Source organism: Coturnix japonica, chromosome 10, assembly GCF_054131305.1.
Source record: "Coturnix japonica strain WE chromosome 10, WE-NBRP24, whole genome shotgun sequence".
Classification (NCBI taxonomy): Eukaryota; Metazoa; Chordata; class Aves; order Galliformes; family Phasianidae; genus Coturnix; species Coturnix japonica.
The window spans coordinates 1365872-1384658 of record NC_140672.1 but is presented as its reverse complement, the minus strand read 5'-3'; the positions used below and the strand labels follow the sequence as shown (position 1 = coordinate 1384658).

General features: G+C 47.0%; 1 protein-coding gene across 3 annotated transcripts in view; it reads left to right on the top strand.

The window, feature by feature from the left end:
• LOC107323670 (tetraspanin-15-like) overlaps positions 1-18787 on the top strand; it is a 31091-nt gene that overhangs the window by 3669 nt on the left and 8635 nt on the right. Inside the window, exons 4-8 of one of the 3 annotated variants that reach the window (XR_014932216.1) lie at positions 3699-3920; positions 6047-6105; positions 7028-7213; positions 15036-15110; positions 16274-16369. Coding sequence is in view for 2 of the 3 variants with exons in the window: in XM_085510099.1 (XP_085366225.1) it covers positions 3834-3920; positions 7028-7213; positions 15036-15110; positions 16274-16369 (444 nt within the window). In the remaining variant the exon portion in view is untranslated. Of the gene's footprint in view, positions 1-3698; positions 3921-6045; positions 6106-7027; positions 7214-15035; positions 15111-16273; positions 16370-18787 lie in introns of those variants that run through there. The other 2 variants (XM_085510099.1, XM_085510100.1) reach the window with 2 other exon arrangements.

Here is an 18787-nt window from a genome sequence, read left to right as displayed (position 1 = left end):
TCCTCTTGTTTTTCTTTTGGACACTGACTTGCACATTTCAGAGTCATTATAAGAGTAATAAAAAGAGATGGCTCGGTGTTAGGAGCAGGAGGGAAATGACACGGAGCTGATGGAATTTGGGGGCAATGTAGGGAAATTTCAGCATCCTGGCTCTGTGCAAACATTCCCCAATCAGTTTGCATCTCAATTCTTAAATAAAGTAGTAAATCCATTATTTGGAAGCCACCGTTGTTTGGGTTGAGTTTGGGAAGTGCATCTGGATGGGGTTTGCTTGCTACTGGCCAACGTCCTGCCCGGAGCGTGCTGGGCTCCCATAGAGAACTCATGGCAGTGAGGGCTTCCTGCAGTGTGAGTGCTTTCTGGGAATGCCAATAAAACACAGCTGGAAATAGTCGACTGGTACAACTAAAGCTCAGGGTTCCTTCCTTAAAAACCTTTCCTGAGGGTGTCTGAGAATTTGCCAAGTGTAAATGTTCTGGGTGTTGTCAGACAAGCTTCCTAATTTCCTGACAGCTCATGCTTTGCTCCCAAAAGAAGAGATGCTTGCGTTCTCCATGCTGACAGCTCGGCCTTGGGATCCCAGTCCCTTGGGATGGGGATGATGCCATTGCGTGGGTTTGGATTTCCAGCCATGTTTTTCCTGGGCTGGAGGTAAACCTGAGGGCAGCACGCAGGCAGAATCCTCCCAGTGCCGTGCAGGCTTTGCTGCTGCTCCCTCACCAGATGCTGCTGGAGGAAGGGCTTGATTAGATAACTGTATTGTGAGCAGCTCCAGCAGCCGTCAGGATGGATAAAGCTCTTGAAGACAAGAGAAGGAAAAGGCCTTCATGACTTCACCGGGTGTTGAGTGCAGTGAAAGCCACTGGGATGGGTAAGGACTGGAGGAGCAGCAGAAGGGGCTGCAGGGGTTGATTTGTAGGCAGATCCAGTTGTCAGCCGGTGTCTCCTACTCAGGTGTTGTCTTTGGTGGTAGCAGAGGGTGTTGTGCTGGTGTTTGGCATATCCCTGAGCTGTGCTGCCTGGGGCTGGTGGCATTGCTGTGCCCTTGGCTCCTTGATTTCCTTTATTTATACGTGATTGTGGTTTGTTTGTTTTTTTTTCTCCCTTAGTTGTTTAACTGAGGTTCCTCCCTGCAAACACCACTTTTCCTGCAGCAGAAATGAGTCATTCGTGCTGTGAATTCAAGCTGAGAACGATGCTGGAAAACATACATTTAGCATAAACTGTCACAGCAAAGGGAAGGGAATTCTGGCCCTTCCAATCTGGCCCCTGTTCTAACACTATAACCAATGCCAAACCTCAGCATCACGCAAGGCATCACACTGGTTTTGCTGGCTGCCCATTGAGATCAACTGGCGCTCACTGGGTGCTGTGCCTCTGATTGCATCCCTCAATGGATAACGCTTTGTAGTTGGATGCTGAGCAGTGTTTATCTATCTAGAACCAGTTTTTGTTCATGGGGATCTATTCTCAGTGTGGCGAAGCATGTGCTCAGTGTGTTTATGCAGAGGCTTAGGGGGAGTTGGTGTCTCTTGGTTTAAGTGAGCACCAGGGAGCTTTAAACCATCAGTGCTTCACTGACGGTGCTGCAGGGGAGGAAGCAGATCTTGGCATGGGCTCTATTGACTTATACTGGGCTGCAGTGGGGAGCATTGGTAGGAAGGCTGTTTGGGTGCCTGGCCCTGTGCTCACTGGTTTTGCCTCAATTTGCAAATGGTTCTGAAGCTCTAACAGCAAACTGCTCCATCTCCCAACCACCCCGATCCCATCTGTGTATGTGTTGGTCCCACTCTGCTGGCAGCCGTGAAGGACACGGAGTGATGAAGGGGAAAAAAGAAATAACAACAAGTGAACAGAGTGAATGGGACCTTTAGGAGCTGCAGGGAGAAGGCAGAAACTCCTGGCACACGGGAACCTTGCAGACATGTGGTCAATGTGATGCTCTCCTGCCTTCTCTTGGTTTCCTTGCAGGGCTTCAGGCTGCTGAGGCTGGGAGCATTGCTTGGAGGACAGATCTGTGCTGTGCAATTAGAAGTGATGCTCTATAGAACTGGCTGACCCAGGAGGATGCTCAAGTGCATTTGAACCCTAGGAGCCAGAAATGCCTCTGCTGTACATCTATTTGCCATTGGCATGGGCACAGCGTGATGCTGAGCCTGGCATCCCCCGGCCCCGGTCTTCACGCTCCTCTTGTAATCAGAGTTTTACAAATCAGAAAATTACACATTAATGCTTCAGTTTTATTCCTGTTCATCACCACCTGGTGCTGCTTGCTTATTATCTTAACTCCTTGAACGATTTCTCCTCCCATCCCCACTGCTCACTTTATTCTTGATGGCTGCTTGTGATGGTATTGAGCCAGCTGCGCCGTGGTTTGCAGCAGCACAGATTAACATTTCCACTTTAATTGCTGCCTGCTTGGGAAAATGCAGGGCAAGCTGTCATTCAACGTGGAAAGTCTTTTCATTTGCTGCTGTATTTGTTAAATGCTTTTATCCCCTACAGGAGGGGGACAGCAAAGCTGAGACGACTCTGTGTGGGGAAGGGCAACCAATGTGTAAGGTGGGAGCTGATGTTTAAAGATAGTTTGGGTTTACAGAATGCAATGACTTAAAGTTTTCCAACCTTGACTCTGTGATTCTATTCTATGACCCATCCCATCAGGGGAGACAACGCACTGACAAAGCCAGCTCACTCTGTCCCTGTGTAACAACCAATGCAAGCAGGATGATGAGCCAAAAGGACGGTGGTGTAAGCTCTTTTGCTGTGCTGAACTGCTCCTCATCTCCTAAGACCTGATGTGAGAATCTAGCACCAAAGCTGGGCAGATACGGGGCCAAGCATTTGTGTGCAGCCCTGAGTCACAGCACTTCTCCAAACCTCAATATAATTCTCCATTTCTGCAGGTGAGAAGCTCTGTACCACTTGCTGCCTTCCCCACCGAGAGATGGGGCTTTTTAAGACATTTCCCAGGGCTGTGAACCACACAGTGCACAGCAATGGGCTTTTCTTCACTTCTCCAAACTGCAGCACACTGCAGAAATGAAGGGTTTTCCCTTTTCTGAGTGATCCCAAGTGCTTCCCAGCATCGAGGGAGCAGAATCACAGCAATGGCTGCATTTCCCTTTACCTGCCCCAGCATTTCCCAGCTCCTCCAGCCTCACTTTTGCTCTTTTTGTTAAAGATCAGTTTTCTCTCCCGTTTTCCATTTTCACAGCCATATGGAGCCTGATGTGGAGACCCCTCCTGTACAGTTTCACACTGCTGCTTTCCTGCTCCCCTCACCTTCTCCTCCATCCCGTTTCCATGTTCCTACCCAGGCAGGTGGAGGCTCGAGGCGGAGCTGAAGCAGAGGCTCTGCCCCATCTGTACAGGGCAAACACGGACTTTGTTCTTCAGCTCCAAACGACCTCCTGGCGGAAGTCTGCCCCATTTTTATTCCCTTTGGGGCTGCCGCTCACCCTCTGCTGCTGCAAGACGCTCGTGGCATCACTGCAGGATCACCCCCAGCTCTTCCAGCACTCTGGGAATACCAGGAGACTCCGCTTGCAAAACCATTAACAATTTTCCGGAGACCTCCGCAGAACACCCACCGAATTAAACCCTCCTGCACTGAGCTCTGCTGTTGATCTCGGTAACAAAGGAGAGCAGCAAAGGGTTAACGCCGGCTGCTCGTGTTTCTGCCTTCCCTCTTTCAGGCTGGGTTCCTGCCAGGAGGAAGCAGTTCAAGTTGAAGGCTGGTGGTTCGTACAGCAGCAGCAGCGGGCGCATGTCTGTGCTCCCCAGCAGCCGGAGCGGGGAGGGTCTGGCAGGCAACGAGCTGCAGCCCCGGGATGGCACAAGGCTCCGAGTGCCGGAACTCCCTCCTCTATTACTACAGCGTCAAATTTGCTCTGTCTACCTATGCCACTCTCTTCTCGGTAGGTGCTCGGGTTGCTTTGCTGTTCTTCCTGCTGTTATCCCCCACGGTGCCACCCCAATGGGTTCAGTGTTCCAGTGTCCGAATTTCCTCCTTCCAGGCATCAAATCTCTACTATAAAACCTAGTGCTGTGCTGTGCGTTGGTGCAGAGTCTCTCATGCTTCGCACCAGGGAAAGAAAAATAATAGTAAAACAAAATCAATTTAAAAAATAGGGTTCCAGCTGGTCCGTAGTGGGGGAAACTGCAGCTTTTAAAGGTGTAAGTGAGTGTTGAGGCCATGGGAATCAGCAGGAAACTTCCCCCACCCCAGCTCTGTGCATCCCCTAATAACAAATTCAATGTGAGTTTGGAGCCTTCCCAGGGTTAACCTTGCATAATCCAGTCCATAGTATTTACAGATATTTCCTCCTGACAGCTAATTAATCATCTTTGCCCCATGCACTCTTGCTGCCTGGGTGTGTGTAGTGGCATGCATGCCTAATTGTTTCAGTGTAATTGAATGCACAAATATCTCTGGTGTTCCTACGCAGGTTGAAGAGTAAATAGGGTTGCAAGCAAAGCTTGAAAATGCCTCCCTCGCCCCTTATTGATTTGTTTGTTCTATTACTGAGCTCATGGGAGGGCAGCTCTCAAGCCTGGGATTGATGAACTGCATCATCTCACGGTGCCAGAAATCTTGTGCTCACCTCTGAGTGTGAATGAGAGATTCATCACCACCCCGTCACCAGGGTTTTGTTTCCTGCAGGGATCCGAGGTTTGACTTCCTGGAAATGCCTTAAAACAGCCTTAAGGATGAGGAGGAGGTGCTGTTTTAATTCCAAGCTGCCTGACCCTACCTCTTGGCCGTGCTTTGCAAATGTAGATTAGTGAGGGGATGTGCAATGCCATGCACTGGTGTGTGGGTGCAGAGCGAGACAGGGCAGTCCATGGGGTACAATGTGTGTGAGCAAGAAGAGCCTCAATAATTCCTCATTAACTGAGAAATAGATGTGAAAAGGTGGTTTGGAATGACTCTGACCCAGCCTGCCTTTAACCAGGGATGTGTGTGTGCTCACTGAGGACCCCAGGGCAGTCCCTGTGCTGTCTGTTGAATCCACACAGATCTCACGGCCTTTCCAGCCCCCTGACCCACTTCTGTGTCCACCCAGCAGCTCTCCCATCTCATTAACCAGATGTGATGGGGTGGTGTTTTGCTGCAGCTAAATGCACTCGGTAGTAATTACTGTGCGGACATATCTTGTTCTTTGAGTGAAGGCCTTTGAAAACATAGAACCTCCCATGGAAAAGCATTTGGAATAATCGACTGGGAAGGATTAAGATTTGGAGGGGGAGGTGGTGTGGTTTTCTATGCAGCCTGCAGGGGATTGGTTTAACAAAGAGAAGATCGCCATTGGGTTCTTTCCAACCCTTTTCTGTAATGGAAGCAAATAGGTGTAGGTGGGAAATCAGCAAAGGAATGTAGGATAATGCAGAGTGGTTTGAAACCATGCATGGAGCTAATTGCTCAGAGGTTGGTGTGTTGCATGTGGGGCTGGAGCTTCCTACAGTGCGCCCATGGCACTGCTGTGGGCCCATTACAGCCCATTACATTACCTCCCATTTCCCCCTTGAGGGTTCCATTATCACCCAGAGCTGCTGGAGACATGGTCTGTGCTCCAAGAAAAGGAGTAAAATAAGTCCTGGTTCTGTCCCCTCAGCCCTTATCCCCTCTGTCACATCAGAAGAAGCTGAGAAGTTCTTTGTTTAGCATGGGCACTGCTCAGCAGTAATTAAAACATCAGCACATTATCAATGCTGTCCTCATCCGAAATCCAAAATGCAGCTCTATGCCATCTACTAAGGAGAAAATTAACCCTACTCCAGCCAAAACCAGGACACATCACCTGTGCCTGGGTTTGAAGCCACTGTTATTGTGTCTTTCAGCACTCCTGAATGAGGAGAAATTACTGCCTGGCATTAGCACTGACTCATCCAATTAATGCTGTTCACCCTGGGGTGAGCCGTGCCTGCTGCTTGGCCCCTGGCAGGCTTTGGGGTTGCCCTGTTTTGGCAGAGATTCTGGCTTCAGAACTCCCCTGCTCTGTTTTTTTTTTGCCATCATATAGAGCACCTTCTTTCCCCACAGTGGCAGTTTGATCCTGCGGTTATTATGCAGAAATGGGATAATCATCCTCTCGTTAGACAGTAAGTGAAGGTTTGCTTTTTCTCTTGGATGCATTGCAGAGCGCTCATTATGAGCAGCTGCTGGCTACCCCCGAGTTTGCACTGCATTAAGGTGATCACTGGGCAATTGGTGTGTAACTACAGAGGATTTACTGGCAGACTCCATTATGTACCTTACCAGTCATTGAGCGTGTGTGGTAGAAAGCAGTTGTGATGCCAGGAATCAGACGTATCTGCTCTGGATGAATTCATATGGCAAAAACAACCCCTTGCAAAATGAACCCAGTGATGGAAACCAGAGCATCCAGGCTTTGTACCGGGCAGTGCAATCTTTGCCTGCTGCTTTCAATGCTCTTCTTCAGTTGATGATCTCATTTATGAAGAGCGTGTGCTGCCCAGACCCTGGCAAAGGCTTTGACGCTGCCAATTTGCTCCATAATCCACCATTTCTCAATAGAAACACTGCTTTTCAGGGAATGCTTTTTTTTTCCCCCAGCTATTTTTCATCAAAATCCCTTTGCCACCCTTAATTTCCCCTTATCCTTAGGACATCGATCCCCTCTTGTCCTTAGGAAACAGCTCCACTGTTATTTCCTTGCAATCTCCCATTGCTGGGAGTGGTTCTTGTATATCTGTTCTCTTCCTCAGGGTGTACATTGCTCTGTTAAGTGCCTTCTCATGCCTGAAGGTGCTTTGAGTGGCAGCAATTCATTGCATTACTGACTAAGTGTCCACCCTGCAGTGAAAACCCTTAGCAGAACAGGTTGCAGAGTGCTGGGTGACTTCATAAACCAGGATCTGAGCTCACCCATCATATTATGTTCTTGTCTAGCAGTGCACTGGATGTATTTTTCCTCTGGGATCTCTTCCACCTTCACATTTTCTTAAGAGTTTCTGCTTTTTCCCTTTGGTATCTGATGCACATCTCACATTTTCCTCGTAGATCATCGGCCTCGTGATCCTTTGCATTGGGATTTATGCCGAAGTGGAGAGGCAGAAGCACAAAACCTTGGAAGGGATGTTCCTTGCTCCAGCCATCATCCTGCTCCTGCTGGGCTTCACCATGTTCAGTGTCTCCTTCGTCGGCATGGTGGGGAGCCTCCGGGACAACCGGACACTTCTGAAGACAGTAAGGCTGGTGCTGCTGCTGGGTTGGTCTGGGTGGCTTCAAGGAGGAATATTAACGTATCCTAATGAGTCATTACCATGAATTGCAGTGATGGTGTCTCCCTCGATGTTTCTAGCTCAGCTGTGAAGCCAGTGGGAAGTAATGGGGAGAAGTTATATGTACAGATTGCAGAGCCACATCTTTGGGAAGCTGCTGCCTTCCTCCTGGGGCAGCAAGGATTCCAATAGAATCATAGAATGGCTCAGATTGAAAGGGACTCCAAGGATCATCAAGTTCCAACCCCTTGCCACAGGGCCACCGACCTCCAGATCTGGTACTAGACCCCAGCAAGGAGCTTGGGGCTGCAGGGGTTTATAAGCTTGGTTATAAGCAAATGCCTGCAAATAGGGATGCAGCTCCTCAATCATGCTCAGCCCAGGCTGGCATCCACTGACGAACTTGTTGACAGCTCAGTTGGTTTTTCAGCTGTGACCAATGCTCTCTCAGTGAGGAAGATGCTTTTGGATGAATATTTTGTGCTGGTCTACAGAGCCTTCCTGCTGGTGTGTGTGTGCCTTGCATGCTAATGGCCCACATAACAGCTTCCTCTCCCACTGATTTGAGCTGATTCGCTTATTAAAATCAAACACTGGGAAGATAGCATTCCCTTCCACTGGCTTGCAATATTGCTTTTAAAAATTGCTCAGCATTTGCATCTCAAATTAATACAGATGATGGCCCGGATCAGGAAGCTCATATTGTCTTTGCTCCTGTGCTACTGGCTGAAAATATCATTGCTTTCCAGTATATCTTATTTCATGCCACGTGTGGTCGGGGGTTGTTTGCATTGCATTTAGGAAGGGGGCTGGGATTGAGGCTGCTCTATTGCAGTGTGATATCGTGCTCTGTTGGAGAGCTCTGAATAAGTCACCTTCTGACACTGTGTTCAGAAGAGTCTTTAAATTAGTGGCCAGATCAGTCCAGGTATTTAAATTGTGGTATTTAAATAGCCCCAATAGCTTGCTTGCTAATAATAATTTTTAATTAATTCCCTATCAAATTAATTTGATCTTTCATTGTGGATTCTGAGTTATCCCAGTGGGCATTTGCCTGGGCTGAGTTATAGCTCTAGAACACAACCTTCTTTTTGCTCTCCACCCAAACAACAGGAAAATCTTTGTGTTTCTTTATAACATAAACCCAGATGACATTTTTCTGCCAAAGCTGAAGTTCTGTAGCTTGTCAAGTACATTACATCTTCTTCTTTCCTCCATCTCAATTTTAAGCTACATGGCATTGTGTTCATCCCATTGAGGATTATGCCAAAGAAGGATAATTACTTCAAATTTCTGATAATATTTTCCTTTCTCTGCTAATACTTCCTTAGGTTTCACGGCTAATACCCTTTTTCTTTGGCTGGCTTTAGAAGTGGGAAATTGACACATCAGAGGGTAGGAACTGTCATCCTTGTAGCAACCGGGGCCAACAGAAACCCAAGCTCATTAACTGCATTTCACAGCTTGTCAGTCAAATCAATTCTGTAGTGGCACAGATGAGAAAAGAAGTAATCCAGCCCTTTTGGGTGCTTTTGCCTCCCTTCAGATATAACCAGCTTCATTCACGCTGTGTGGAATAAGTAAAGCAACGCGTGTGCAAGTTATCAAGCACAACAACCCTTGCAGTTCTTTTGGTTAGGGTATAAGAAAGGGGGTGTTGACTTCATGTGTTTAAATACATCATGATTTTGGGGTTTTTTAGGTTCCTTGGTCAATTGTAGTTGGCTGCAGAGTGGCACAAATGGCCCAACATCCCATTAATGATCCCCTTTCTAGCAGCAGACAGGGGAAATGCTATTTCCGATGATGAATCAAACCTAGTTCCCTGTCTTTGAGCTGAAACGCTGTTTCCTCTGCAGATCTATTCAGCTTGATGAGCATCAGCTCAAAGAAGATAATGCGACAACAGCCCTTCCCAGTGGAGGTGCACTTTATCTCTGCAGAAGTGCTTCATACCATTAGCTTATAACAGGGGTTGATTTGGTGTAAGATCTGGAAGTGCCATAGGACAGGCTGTTCCTTGCATCCCTTGCACTGGGATTAGCCCAACTTCTGCAGATTTGCATTTGTTTCATGCAAAGCAGGAGAGAAGCAAAAGCTGAAGTAAGAGCAGAAATCCAACTTGCCTCCCTTCTCCTTGGTGAGCCTTTTGGGTCCCTCTTTTTCTACCTTGTGTTATCCCACACTGATCACACAGGGTAGGATTTGACTTTGGGTCTTCAGCAAGAGATCAGCTGCTGTGCTCACTCTTTTGGACTTCTATAAGTTATATGCATACATATATATATATATATATGTATAAATACAGATATATTTATTGACCTATGTGCTGTTTCCAAGTGCGAGCAGTGCCAAGATGCCTTTTCCTTCTACAGCTTCTGATTGCACATGTAAATAGAGAGATTAAATGCCAGCAAATTCACCTTTTCAGGTTTGGAGAGAGGGGTGAATTTGGAGAGCGGAGCGAACTCTGGGGAAGCGGGTGGCAATCACAGAGCTATTGTGTGAGTGGAGAATTGTCCTCCCAGCAAGGCAAATTCCCCCTTGAAGACAGTCAGATACTACAGTCATTTGAAGCTTTGTGGCCCTCGCTGTTTCTGAACAAAAGCAATCAGAAGGGCTCGAGTTTGAAGGAGCACTTTGAGGTCTGAGCGGGGCTGAGCAGCTGGTTTTGTTCCCAAGCAGATGGAAGAAAAATGAGCAAAAATGACACAGAAAACCTCTGTTATAACAGAGCCCTGCAGAGCATCCCTCTGCCACATCCCCAGCGCTAATTCATTGCCCACAGCAGCCACTTCAACCAGCTTTGAGGCAGCAGATGTAAAAACATCAGTGAGTGGCAACTTCCACTTGGTTTTTTCCACATCTGGAAGCACTGCATAAAGCAATTTAAAAGAAGTAGTGCTTGTGGGTGCACTGCTTGCACTCCAACACCTCGTATGCTTGATTCAGGCTAATTCTACTTGGTTCTATGGTTTTCAGTTGGGGCAAAGCATTTGGTTGAGGTACCCTGTTCATCCCAATTAACTGTGGATGCTCAGCTCCAGGCCTGCAAGAAGAAGCACTCACTTGAATATCTGCTGTAAAGAAACACTCCTGAGGCAGAGGGATGCCAACAGGCACTATTATCCCTGTGCTGCGCTGGGTTAGGTTTGGGGTTTAGGGATAGGGTTAGAGTTAGGGGTTAAGGTTACGTTTGGAATTAGGGTTAGGACTGGAATTGGGGTTAGGGTTGGGGTTAGAGTTAGGATTAGAGCTTAAGGATAGGTTTTAGGGCTAGGGCTGGGGCTGGGGTTTGGGGATGAACAGAGCAAAAGGTTTGTCCCTTCTGCCTTGGTGTATGGGTAATCACAGCCTGAACCTCTGATTAATCAGCTGATTAAGTGTTGGGTCAGCTGTGGGAGCACAAGTGAGAGTAATTTAACTCCTGGGAGGGTTGGAGCTTGACTCCACCTCCTCTAGACCCCATTTAAGGGCTGACCACCACCACTAAGGCAGTATCTCTTGGAGATTGCTCCCTGGTGGAGTTTGCTTCAGCATTTCCCAGCAAAGGCATCTATATCGGTGAGTCTTTCCTTATAAATAACCTTTTGACTATCTGTTATCATCTTTGTTACCATCTTTGTATCGTTCCACATTATATTAGCCTTGGCAAGAGAGTCCCCGCTGCTTGGTTTGTCCCATTGGATGCTGTTCCAAGCAGGGAACAGATTACAGAGAAATGGCTGCAAATTTTGGTTGCAAGAGATGAAGGTTTGGGGGCTCAGGTGCATCCCCTCAAAACTAATCTGAATTTCTAGTTGCAAAACATAATCACTGATAAAGCCATGCAGTCACTGGGGTGGCAGCTGTCTCTGTTGGCCCTGGCAGTGCACTATGTGGGGTATTAAACACCACTTTCAGTGGAGGACTGGATAAGTAAATGCTCCTTCTGGTTGCAGCATTGCATGAGAAATGCTGCTGCACAGCTGCATCCAGTGTTGTATCTGCTAGTGCAAGCAGGTCACCAGGACTTTGTCCTTCTTCTTTTTCTCCTTGTAGGTTGAAGGTTAATTGGAGCGCGCCTGGTGCAAATCATCACTGCAGTCTCCTTTTTCTCTTTGCAGCCTGGGGTCTGTCTTTGCTTCCTAGGGTTCAAAGCTTGTTGCTCCTCAGGGTGCAGTCTTTGCATCAGCAGTGAAGAGCTTCCTCTAGATACTTCAACATCAGCAGCTTTCAGTGGTGTTGGTCCAAGCCCCCAAAAGGCAATTCCTAGTAATCAGCACACAAATAGAGCCCACTGGAGAAAGTAATGGAAGAAATCCCTTCCCACAGGGGTTTGTTTGGGGATCTACATACACTTCTTTTCCTTGCTAAGCCCACTGATTATACAGTGCTCCAATTAGAGTCTCTCTAAACAAAACCACCACTTGCTTGATTTTTTTTTTGCTGCATGGGGATGAGGATAAATGAATGCTTGGGGTGAAAAGAGCACAGCCTTGATGAGATGAAATGGGACAGGGCTTGGGACTGAGCTGCTCTGTGATTTGGGTTCATTCACTGCACTCTCAGCTGTGGGGCAGATCTGCAAACGTTCCAAAGACAACAATCCCAGAAAAAGATAGAGTGAAGAAAAAGCTTTGCAAAGCCCTCCCAGCCTTAATTAGTTCTCCTTTGAATCCATTTCTGTTTATATATTTATTTTTCATTATCATTATCGTTTCATTTGACTGAGACAAAGCAGGAACCCCAGGGCAGCGAGAGGAACTTTCTGCAGGCAGTAGTGGCTGATCTCCTTTTTTAAGGGTTAGTCACTACTTGATTGGGGCTCTTTAATCACTGCAATGTGCTTTCAATGGGGATTTGTTTGGCCCAGGTTTGACTCTGGGGGGAAACGAGTAAGCTGGAGCCCTGCAGGAGCGAATGATTCCTTTGCCACACTGATTATTTCCACTTTCACATTTGATTTCTTGCTGTGTCTCCATTCACTGTCATTCTAGGAGTGGTTCAGGATGGTTTTGCAAGCAACAAGAAGCTTGCTTTATCACTGGCAGACTCCCAGCATGTTGCATTCTTTTACTTGGTGCTTGCTCCGTTTTGTTTCCTGTGCAGGTTTCTTTCTTTTATAATCTCATCCCTGTATCAGCCTCTGCAATAACAGCCCTCCTTGCAGTGAATTAGTGGGGCTTCAGAAAACCCTCCTTTTGTGTTTTGTTTTGGGGGAGCAGCATGAGTGTATTGTAGCTCTGAAGACTATTGAAGCATCTGAAGACTGAAGCATCTGTCTTCGTCTCAGGATGGGAGTGGAGGATCATAGAATGGCCTGGGTTGAAAAGGGGTAGAAGTTCTTACTGAGCACCAACTGAGGATTTAAGCTTCTGGGAGAGCAAACTTTGCAGCAAGACATCCCACCTGACACAGGGAGGTGGCAGAAAATGCTCTTAGAGGCTACCTGGGAAGGCAAAGCAATGAGCTCGTTAAAGGCAGCTGACTGCAGCAAGTGTTAATTTAATGACAACTGAGAATCTTTTCCCTTTGCCAGGCATCTTAAGCAAGATAAATTGGCAACTGTGGGTTTTTTTTGGGCTATTTTCTCTCCATGAAACATTTTGCTTCACACTCTGCAGTTCCTCAGCGCTGCTTTAGCTTTGCAATTCTTTTTTTCCCCCCCCCCCACTTTATGATTATGTATTTATTTCAGCTTGCTGTAAACCTACAACAACTCGAGGCTGAATTAGATGCTGCTTGGGGTGGGTTTTTGCTCGGTCACTGTGCTGCTGGGGTCTTTAGGGGAAATAAAATATGCCATTTTATTCATGCCTGGTCAGGCAGGCAGCAAAGGCTGCGATGCGTTTGTAGAAGGGATGATTGCAGGCACTGACAACGTTTTTGCTCCTTCACACGTGTTCCTGTTGCTGCAGTCCTTGGGAAAGCAACAACAAAAGGCACTTTCTGCATTGTCTGTACAGTCAGTGAAGGGTCTGCCCGCTCCATTCAGTCATTGCTTGGTTTTCACTCAGGCTGAACGTTTCAAGGCTGGAGATGAGGCTTGTGGCTGCTTTCCTTGCTGACATTCTGTACATGATAAGGGAAATGTTGGTCTTTCTGGAGGCAAAGTGATGCATTCTGTGGTGTCCAGGGGCAGCTGCATGACCCCCCAGGTCTGCACTTTGCCTCTTAGAAGGAATAGCAATCAGCCTCTGCCAGCTTCTCCCTTTCTGTGTCTGCGTTTCTGATGCAGAACTTGCACTTTTCATTCATTTTCATCCATTCACCCTCTGCTCTCGTGGAAGCAAAGGGCTTTAATAGCTGTGAGCTTCATCCGATGGAGTATTTGAAAGCAATCATTTTTCCAAACAGCAGGTACAGCTGCCAGCCATGGACTTATGCAAAATAGGGCCACGATTGCCTATAAACCAGGCAAGACTCCTAGATGTGAAATATTGATTTCAGTATGCATGGAGCAGGCTGGATTACACTATGTGAATCTTGCTTTTTATGCCTTGAATTGACAAGCAGTGCAGCAGAAACACAGACCAAAAGATGGAAATAGAGTGGGAGGTGAAGAAATTGGTGTGCAGCAGTCAATGGGCAAAATACAGGGAAGACTCAACCACACCACCCTGGGCATCCTGCTGGATCAGAATCCTTTGACATTGGGTTTGATGCATGCTGTGTTATCTCTGACTATGGGATAATGGGTGTTTGGTTACAGGATTCCCTGCCTAATTAAACTTGGCCCATTAGAAGCTGATTTAGCTGATGGGAAAAGCAGTGCTGTTTCTCCAGTAGGACTGTGCTGGTTGGCTGTTAGCAAACAGACACAGTGCACAACTCAGCCAGGGGTGGCTAATGAGAACCCTGCAGTTTGGGGTTTGCACACCAAGCAGGGTGCTGCTGCAGGGGTGCTTTAGTCTTAATTGAGCTTGGGAAGTAATTTCTGGGTACACGGATCCGTGCAATGCCTGCTTCATGACGAGGCTCTGCTAATAAACAAGTGGCCAAAGTGAATATCATGGTAATAATTTACCTCCACTCACTTTATTTGTCATATTTTTCCATTTTTGTTTGGATTTTTAGCTGGTTACCATGGTAACTTTCCACCTTCCTTTTACTGGTGAGTCTCCAAAGCCGCAGAGGGGAGGTAGTGTTGGGGGGGATCGATGTATGTGAGCCAAGCAGCGCTTTGCTGCCCATCCACTACAAAGTTGGGTGCAGTCCCAGATGGGATATTTCACATAGGACTGGGGCTTTAGGAGTGTGGGCTGCAGGAATATCAAACCTCCCAGCTGAAGCTGTTTGCTTCATCAGGACACCAATTTCCAGATCAGGTTATTTTTGCTACCATTAGTCTGTCAGAGATGTGAGTTACTGCCCTGCTCTGGGGATGGAGAACTTCCCATTGGATGCCTGGCTTGGAAACATCAATGTTCAGCCAAGGACTTGGCATCCCATCATAATAGGTGTTGGCATTTCTCTGCACACTTATATCCACCCAGAGGAAATACTTTCTTCCACCGCATCCATTTTGCCTTTTTCCCCATGCAGAATTTAGCCATCCAAATTACATTTGGTTTCTTTTTTGATCCATCCTTCCTTCCTGCCATTCATTTTACTGGGTAGCAAATTCAGGACTGATATCTTTGGAGGAGATTTGGAGCTCCCTGGGGAGATTGTAATGAAATGATCTGATTTCTAAGTGTCTCTGAGCATCTCTTGGTTTCCAGGTCTCCCTCATCACAGCCAAATGCTGGCAGATGATACAGCCTGGTTTGCAACAGAGCTAATCCTTCTCTGTCTCTTTCCAGTTCTTTTGGGTCCTTCTGGTGATCTTCATCACTGAGCTGCTGCTGATATTCATTGAAGTCATCTTTGAAAACAAGGTGAGTGCCATCAGGAGGCTGGCGGAGCTGCTCTTTGGCTTAGCACGGTGGTGAGCTGCCACAGCACTCGGAGCTGAGATCTCACTTAGGATGCTATCCCCATCTTGGGATCGTATGGGAGGATGATGGGGGTTCAGGATGAGCCCATATGGGGATGAAAGCAGTAGGGAGCAGAGGAACGCAGGCATTGCCTGTTGTGCTGTGTGAACCAGGAAGCAGCGTTTGAATCAGTTTTCACAGGAGTGGTTTCTGAAAGGCTTTTTCAGTTCCTCTACCTGATCCCTCACTGTTGGCAGGCTTTGTTTCCCACTCTGACATGCCTTCATTTTCTTCTTTTTTCTTCTTTTCCCCATCTTCATCTCCCAGTTCTCCCAACCCCTAATTTTCATGTCAGATTGAATTATGAACAATGTTGTTCTCCTCTCATCCCTTGCTTCTAACTCAGAAAACGTTCCCTTTCCCTCCATTAGCATTTCTGCCTGGCCCTTTATCAGGAGCAAAGTGGCAAACCCACGTCAGTCTTGGCATAGCACACTTGGAGGCTCTGCTCCTGGCTCGCAAATAATCTTCCCATGCATCTGTGAAATGCATTTTCCATTTGGTTAGCATTTAATTTGAAGCATCAAAGCTCCCTCAGAGGTGCATGCAGCTCACAGAGCCACATTGATGCTCCATGGGCATGGCTGCATCACTGCAAGATTTGTTGGGGTTGGTGGTGATTGAGGGTTCTGAAGTCTCTGTTTCCATGTGCAGCTCATCTGAGGGTGGTATTGGCCATCAGAGGCTGTTTTGCCTCTTCCAACTAAGAGCACCCCCTACCAGGGGTTAAAACTGATGATGGGGTTGGAGGTCTGTGGGGAGCTGTCAAAAAGTCATCACCCTAATAATTCAATTGGGGATATGCAGTGTATAGGAAAACTCGGGTGGGTGAAGGGTGATGGGTCTGCAGCGTATGGGCAACAGAGAGGTGCTATGGGATGCTGCTAAGAGAGCTCAAAAGTGATGAATTATGCCTCAAAAACAGGGTTGGAACAGCACACAAGTTGGATTCTAGTAACAGCCAGCAAAGCTTGCTATGAAAAGATTTCTCTGGGTGATTTTCACTGTGGTATTTTGCTGTTTGTTCCAAATGTGAGACATGTTTGTGTTTCTCCTGTCCCCAGATGAATGCAGTTTTACACTCTAACATTCAAGAGGGCATTCGGCACTATTATGACGACCTCGACTTCAAGAACATCTTGGATTTTGTCCAAGAAAAGGTTTGGCTTTGGAGAGAGGGTTGCATACAGGGAGTGGGGAGGGGGGCTCATGAAGTTTTACAAGCATATGCTGCAGTGGTGTGGATGGGAAGCATAATGAGGGGTTCACTCTGAAGGAACACACTTGCACTGTGAGCAAGCTGCCCCAAGGACTTGCAAGAGCAGTGCTAATCTGCACCCTGTCCTGTTTTGAGGCCTGGCCGTTCTGCTTTAGCTTCTTTAATTGTGTGGTTGTGCATTTATTAAGCATGGCACCTAATGCTGAGAAGCTGCCAGGGCTTGGCAGCATCTGTCCCCTGTTCTCAGGCCAACCTTCAGGTTGATAAACTGTTCTTGCAGTTATCACTTCTTTTTGAACCAATCCTATTATGTGCCTTGGCTGCTATTGCCTCATATTTTGTGCACTGCATAGCTTTTTCTATTGATATTTCTGCTGATCATGCACTGTATCCAATTAAAGTGTCTTCCTTGTCCCTATTTCCCACTGTTCCATCTCAAAAAACCCCAGGTAGGTGTGCTTCAGAACAACGGTTGTAGAGTCACAGAATCCTTAGAGTTGGATGGGACCTTTAAGCATGTTTTGAGGGCAAAAAGTAGGGGGAAAATGAAACCTTGATCTAGGAGAGGAAAGAGGGAGAAATCACAGTGAAAGCTGCATACCCAGAGCAAGCCCTCCAAAGGTCCAGAGGCTTAAGGGATCTCAGGGAAGATCTTTATCTTTCTAATGCTTGGCTCCAACCTCTCTGGGAGGATGCTGTCACTCACTGTTCTCTGTATGGAAGATAAATGGAGCCATCATGCTGTGAGCCATCAGAAAGTACACGTTGGAGCCATCCTCAGGGCGCCTTGGAAAGGAGTGGGGGCAAGATCTCTTTGCAGGAAGGTTTCTGTGGCTCCAGCCCAGCGAGGATCAGGCACTTACCGTATGATCTCAGCCCCTGGTTATGATATTTTCCTGTTGACTTCTTCACTTGACCTTTTATTAAGGTTTTCTGTGGGAGATACTCATCTCAGAGTCTCTGTACTTAGAAGTTGTGGCTGCTTCTGGCTTTGCTGAAAAGCCTTTGCATGTTTTCCCATCCAGCAAGAAAAAGAGCTTTGCAAGAATGTGCGTCTCACTGCTGTGAGCTTTTTTGTTAGCACAGCATTTGCAAACCACACACTTAAACTGGTATCATGCAGTAGAAACAACAAGGAATGGTGGTCCTTTGTTGTTGTGTGTAGAAGCATGGGACGGTAATATTTTACGTGCCTTGATTATTGCGCAAGTAAGGTGGGTTTACCTGCCAAGACCAACTTGGTTTGTCTGCCTGTGAGACGGCAGATATTAGTATGAATTGTCCTTAAGAAATAATACTTATCCATTTGCATTACTCATTTGTGCTGAGCTGCTGCCCTTTGCAGCACAGGGATGTGGGGTTGGATGCCACGATGAGTCAGAAGCCCCACTTTGCTGCCAGTGATGAACTGCAGCTCTGTGCTGCTCCTCTTCTGTCACTTTTTGGTAGCCTGCTGAGCTCAAGTTGGGGAGGGGGGGGTGTTCAAAAGCCAGGATTTGAATTTCAAAGCAATATTGGTTCATGCTCAAACCTGAACGGCTCCAAACTCAAAGTAAGGCTCAGAGGGAGGAAGGTGCTGTATTTGCACACCTTCTTTCTCAGGAAGATGAAAGGCAGCTCCCACCTGCGTATCTCCTTGGAGCACTTTGCTTTGAGGCCACTGCGCAAGACAACAGCAATGAGCATGTGTGGCTCTTCCAAATCAGCCTTCAAGGCTCTGTCTGCAGGCTCTGCTGTTATTTTCTGCTTGTTATCCCTCTCTGTGTTCTGCAAGCCCCCGTGAAAGTAAAACACAGACCCAGGTCTGTCTCAGCTTATAGGAAATAAATCCAGGCAAACAGCAGTGCAGCCTTTCTTTGCAGGGAAGAAAACACCCTGAGGAGCTCTCCTGCAGTCAGTAATGCTCATTACAAGGATGCTGTATCAATTCTAGCAAGGAAAGTAAATGGAAGAAACTTCTTTGCAGCACTGGAATATCGAGTAGTACAGCAATATCCAATGTTCCTTTGGGGGTTTTCCACCTTTCTTCCTGAACTAGTTCTGCAAGCTCGACTCCCTCATTGACACAGATGGTGTTAAAAACAATAAAGGCAGGTTAGAACATAGTTTGAAATCTAGCCTGAGGAACTGGTGTCTATTCCTGCTCCTGTGGGCCAAGTATTGCCAGCAATCTACAGGAAAGGGAAAAGATGCTCCCAGAGCTAAACCTGGCCCCAAAAACTGTTCCTTGGAGACTCTGTTGTGCTTAAAAGAAATGGGGAAAGCCCTTTCTTTCTCATTTAGCACACACACACCTCCCCTGCCCACCCCAGGCTTTTCTTTTGAGGGGGAAAATTGTTAAGATTGAAGCTTGTTTACC